Below are 6,000 nucleotides of genomic sequence, written 5' to 3'. Positions count from 1 at the left end.
TTTTTTTTTTTTTTTTTTTTTTTTTTTTTTTTTTTTTGTGAGACGGAGTCTCGCTCTGTCGCCCGGGCTGGAGTGCAGTGGCCGGATCTCAGCTCACTGCAAGCTCCGCCTCCCGGGTTTACGCCATTCTCCTGCCTCAGCCTCCCAAGTAACTGGGACTACAGGCGCCCGCCATCTCGCCCGGCTAGTTTTTTGTATTTTTTAGTAGAGACGGGGTTTCACCATGTTCGCCAGGATGGTCTCGATCTTCTGACCTCGTGATCCACCCGTCTCGGCCTCCCAAAGTGCTGGGATTACAGGCTTGAGCCACCGCGCCCGGCCTCATTTTTCTTTAACAGTGTTTTTTAATATTCAGTTGGAAGAATATTTATATATATGTTAATTCAGATGTTGCAAGATTTGAAAAATGTTTCCACTCATCTAACTATATGTAGCACTTATATTTTCTGTTTTTAGAAAAATGCCTACATCTAAGCATCCACTTAGAACGTTAGATAGATCTATCTACTTAGATCTAGGTATTTTTCAATAGATATAAATAGAAACATTTTTCTATAGATATATAAAACAACACATACTATTAGCTCAGCAGTGTCAAACAACAACATAACTGACAGTTAAAATTCCACAGCTGAATGTTGATTTAGCTAACAGTGTTTTTCTTGAGTAGAAGGTCTATGGCTTCTTTATTTTTAAATTGTCCCATAGTCTAGCAGTTTGTTGTATATATCAGGTGCAATTGTGCAATACATTGTTAAAGAATAGTAATATAATGTGGTGTTAAAGAATGAATGAAAGGAAAAAAGGATGAAAGAATGAAAAGGTCAATGTAAAGAGAGTCAGATTTAATCCCAATGTGCCAATTTGAGAATTTAGGAAAGGTACTTAAATTCCATAAAACTAATATTTTCCCCTATGAATGAATTATCTGATAAGCAATAACATGTTTACTCTCCAGAATCCAAAATTTTCATATTCTATTACCTGATCCTTTTTAAGTGATGTAATCACTTAAAGTGATTACAGTTAAAACTTAAGTTTGGTTGTGTAACTTTTTAAGTGATCCAGTTAAAACTTAAGTTTGGTTGTGTAACTTCTCCTTTCAGAGCCCTAAGAGTCCTTTCTCTTTCAGAGCAAAAGTACAAACGTTTACAATTCCTGAAAGGCTGATACAATTTTAGCCCAATTGCGTCTCTAATCTCATCTCCTACTACTCTTCATCTTACTTATTTTGTACTAGCTATAGTGATGTGGTTATTTACTTAACTTTCCCAGAACTCCCTCATCTCACACCATTTGCATTTGCAGTTTTCTCTATCTAGAATACTCTTACACATATATGTGCATGGCACATGCTGCTCCCTCACTGCCCTTGGCTCCTTCTTGTATGTTAACATAATAAGTATGATCTTCCCTGAACATTAAAATATAAAAGAGCAGCAGCCCTCTTTTCTAACTCTGAGACATTTTTCTCTCTACTACTTATGACAAACTGCTGTAATATTCCCATTCTCATTTTTATTTTGCTTATTTTCTATCAGTTGGATATTAGCTCCAGGTGATCAGATAACTTAGTTTTGTTTACTGGTATATCTCCAAGGCTAAGAACTGTGGCTGTCAGTAGCATACACTCAGCTAAATAAATAAATGTTGAGTGAATAAACATATAAGAAAAACCCAACTTCAAACTTGGTGATTTTGTTTGCTAGCCAGCAAAACCAGTGCAGCAAGAAGTACATTTTATGCTGTAAAATGTGGCCTCCCTTTAGGCATTTCCCCTGAATTTAATCATGCCCACCCTGCAGAATGTCAGCTATTACCTTGTCCATTTGACATATCACAGTTTGGAATTTGGGAGCAGTAACCAACTCGGATGTTTGGATCAGTGGTAAAACACCAGGGTGATTCAGACCCATCTGGATTTCGGCAGTAATTTTCTCGTAGGTCCCTATTGAGAATAAGCATGTTAATGTAAATTACCAGAGTTCTTACGTTGGTGAAGTCAGAGCTATTACATTGCTAGAATTCTAGAATGTATCATGTTTATAAATAGAGTTCTAAGTTTTTGCACTTAAAATAGCTATAACAATTTAATATTCAGTATACATAACTGACACTGCCCAAATTACTGAAATAAATGCTGTCATATGTTAATATTTTTTTTCCTTCCACAGGTGTAGAGTTTCACCCAAACATTACCGCTTCATAAAAGAGAGAAACGGTACCACTGCATTCTTCTCACTCAGTCTCAAGATTTAGACTCTTTGAAATTGGTACCATTTCAAAACATTGGCCTGTTATTTATTACATGTTCATGACCCATATATTGTGTAGAAACAACATGTGGAAGAAATGTTATTATCAATAGTCATTAACTACTCTCATTTAAAATGGAAGTTCAATCTATTCAAATATGTCCCACGAAAATTATGATAGCTATTTTTTCCTTGAGTTCTGCATTTCTTTAATTTATTTAATTTGTTGCATCAATTTACTTTAATTACAAAGCAATTCTTTATGGATTTAGAGAGGCTACCTAAAATCTTTATACATATTTCTGTAAAATTAAGGCCCAGTTATACTATAGGCCCAGTATACAGTTATACTATATACTATAGAAAAACGAACTATAGAACAAATTGTCAATGCAGTACATGTATATTCTTCATTTTACCAGTATTTTAATTAGAAATTTAGAATTCCTAATAAGAAAAAAAATCTATGCTAATAATCCCTGTATGTAAAAGAATTTTAATGGTTTTCTATCAATATAAATAAGGTTCACATTAAATAAAATATGGATTTCATGATAAATAAAATCTATTAAATATGCTGTCTAATTTTAAACAAGTATGTGCTTTTATTTCATAGATTCCTTGTTAATAATTAATATTCAATCTTTTGGAAACCACAGTGTTTGTATCACTTAGCTCCAATTAGAAGTACTATTATACAATTATATTAATATCCAAATGGACCATTCGAAACTGAGAATTTTTTTTTTTTTTTTTTTTTTTGAGACGGAGTCTCGTTTTGTCACCCAGGCTGGAGTGCAGTGGTGCAATCTCAGCTCACTGCAAGCTCCGCCCCCCGGGTTCACACCATTCTCTTGCCTCAGCCTCCTGAGTAGCTGGGACTACAGGCGCCCGCCCGCCATCATGTCTGGCTTTTTTTTTTTTTTTTAAGCAGAGACGGGGTTTCACCATGTTAATCACGATGGTCTCGATCTCCTGACCTCATGATCTGCCTACCTCTGCCTCCCAAAGTGCTGGGATTAGAGGCATGAGCCACCACGCCCGGCCAAAACTGAGAAAGTTTTAAGGAAGAAGCTTGTGTTGCGTTAGAAAGTCAACAAGTAATAGTCTTATCTAATCAAAGTCAGTCCTGACACAAACTATTATTTAAGGATATGAGAACATCAGCCACCAGTGGTTAAAGCCATGGTATAGTTAAGTGTTCATAACCCATATTCAAACCTTTAGCCTTCCTATACAATTATTAACTAGAATAGGTAAGACAAGCAATTTATAGTTACATATACTTTTAAAAATCTATGTCAGTATAAAATATGTGTGTTAAATTTTACATAAACTTTGCATACACTTTGGCTTTATTTTCTATTATTTGGTAGAGATGGAGTCACCCTTTGTTGCGCAGGCTGGTCTTGAACTCCTGACCTTAAGCCATCTTCCTGTCTCATCCTCCCAAAGTTCTGGATTGCTCATTTAGACAAGCTAATTAAGTGAAAATCGAGGGCTATCAAAGTCTTAGTGTGGACTGACTTTAACATCTGTATTAGAAGCACCTCAGTCAATCTAGATGAAGCAAGAATGAAAGTCAAGATTTGCCGAGATATTTTTACTAAGTCCTTATTTTTCACTTGAAGAAAGGATGGTTTATAATTACTAAAGGGAATTGATTTTATGATTTGTGTAGATTCATCGGAGGCAGTATTGTTCAGTTACAGTGTTCCAAAAATTGCCATTTGTAAGGTCTCAGTACCAGGGCAAGTAATATTCCATGTTTAATATTTAATAGAGACGCCTGACCAGTACACCCCTCACTACTGGATCACAAAGAGTAAATGGTAAGTCAATGTCCTGAGAAAAATGTTGAGTCAGATTTTATCAGTTTTGTAACACAGCACAAGCTTTGTTTCATAATATTTATGTTTGGTTATTTAAACCAAATAACAAAATTAGGAAATGATGACTTAAATTCTGCCAAAATATAACAGGTAACTTTTGATACTTAAGTTTCACTTGTGAAGTCTGTGAAGTAAATGTTTATAACCATTCTGTTTTTCTTACAGATGAATTTCACTAGGTATCTTCATATACACAATTTCTTATTGGGTATTACGAGTCATTAGAAGTTAACAAAAATGTGAATGGCAGTGACACTATCTCCTTTGTCCCTTATAACTAATATTCTCTGTGTTTCTTTGGTTTTTTCTACTTTGATATGTATTTCTCAGGTGTGAAACTCATAGGTCAGGAATAGAGAGTGAATTGCTGTGATGGAAATTAGGGAAATAAACCCAGAATGACAACTATCAATTTTGTTATTGTAAATTAACGGGAAAACAATCTTAGATTAATATTTACTATTTAAACAAGTTATGGAACTAGCTAAAGCTTGTGCATGCACACACACACACATACAACACAAATCTCCCCTCTTCTATGGTGGATAGGCCAACTAGTGCTCACAGCTCCTCATTCAGAAATGTTAGCCTGTCTTATTAAAAGCCAATTACATAAAGCCAATATATGTTATTTATAGGTGCTATTTCAGGAAAGCCACTACAAATGATGTGTGTTATTAATTCAAAAAGCAATCACTTTATGTTCCTCATAACAAGGTGGACAATTTGAAAACACATGGCATTGTGTTTGTGCCTTTCTACAAAAGCCAAGTGGTGTGAAAAGTACCCATAGAGAATGCACAAAACAACTATGTAATTGATGCTCAAGGGCAGTTTCTTTGGCTTGAGTCATCTACACAATTGTTTTGCTTCCTCACTTTTCAAAGCAAATCCAGAAACAATTGAACACATTCATTTAAGCTTTGAAAAATTATTTTATTCACAGATCTTTAAGGCTAATAACTCTTCAGTGGTAGGCCTTTTCTTTCCATTCTTTCAAAAGGAAAAATGTGTAATCCTCCCAAAGCTAACACGAAAATTTAAGAAGGCAGTATTTTGAAACATGCCTGGCTATCATTACTATTAATTGATTTATTAAACAGACCCACAAGAGCAAAGTTGTGATCAGAAATCCACCTAGGGATGTATTTCCCAAAGCATAGTGAATCTACCCTCTGGATCTGAACCACCTAGAGTGCTTAATGAAATGCATATTTGAGGACCAAATCCCAGATCGAAAGAATCAAAATCTCTGAGTGGAGGAATAATCTGCCTTTTAACTCCTGATTATCACTGGGCACAATAAAGTTTGATCACTAACACAAAATTAGTAAAAAGTAACCACTCTACCTCATTTTCCCCAGGGCCTACTGAAATGTATAACATTTGCCTACTTTACTCACTTGCACTTGAAATTTTCAGGAGTCATGTCATGCTTGTGAGGATACTGAGAATCCCAACGCTGACATGGAATTCCATTCCAAATGGTATTGGCAGTGCCCCTGTAGCCTTCTCCTTGACCTTGGATGCATTCAGTTGTTTCCATAGGAACATCAGTATCATTTACAGTATTGTCAGCTATTGGAAAAACAATAACAAAAAAAACTTACATAAAATCTTTGAAGATGCCATCTGCCTCTTAGAGTTCATTGGCATTTTTATTAGCAGATTTTTTTCCTGTTACTTATAAGTTTTTATAACAATTGAGTGGAATAAGAAATTTAACTTAACATTATTACTAACTTCACTCTAATTTTCCTTTCATTTAGATCCTAAATTAGTTTTTTCTTGAACAGTTACTTAAATGCATTTTACTTCCACATGTATAACTTACATATGCTGAATATATAGTG

At 34.8% G+C, this 6,000-nt stretch overlaps 1 protein-coding gene across 1 annotated transcript in view; it reads right to left on the bottom strand.

Annotated features, from left to right (window-relative positions):
- The window catches only part of HGF (hepatocyte growth factor), a 68,538-nt gene that overhangs the window by 21,964 nt on the left and 40,574 nt on the right, over positions 1-6,000 (bottom strand). The window contains exons 9-10 of the mRNA XM_025379231.1: positions 5,551-5,725; positions 1,821-1,948 (exon numbers count right to left, since the gene is read on the bottom strand). Coding sequence (XP_025235016.1) covers positions 1,821-1,948; positions 5,551-5,725 — 303 coding nt within the window. The remainder of the gene's footprint in view (positions 1-1,820; positions 1,949-5,550; positions 5,726-6,000) is intronic.

Source organism: Theropithecus gelada, chromosome 3 (assembly GCF_003255815.1).
Source record: "Theropithecus gelada isolate Dixy chromosome 3, Tgel_1.0, whole genome shotgun sequence".
In the NCBI taxonomy this organism is placed as follows: Eukaryota; Metazoa; Chordata; class Mammalia; order Primates; family Cercopithecidae; genus Theropithecus; species Theropithecus gelada.
The sequence above is the reverse complement of the archived record's forward strand: the minus strand, read 5'-3'. Positions and strand labels throughout refer to the sequence as shown.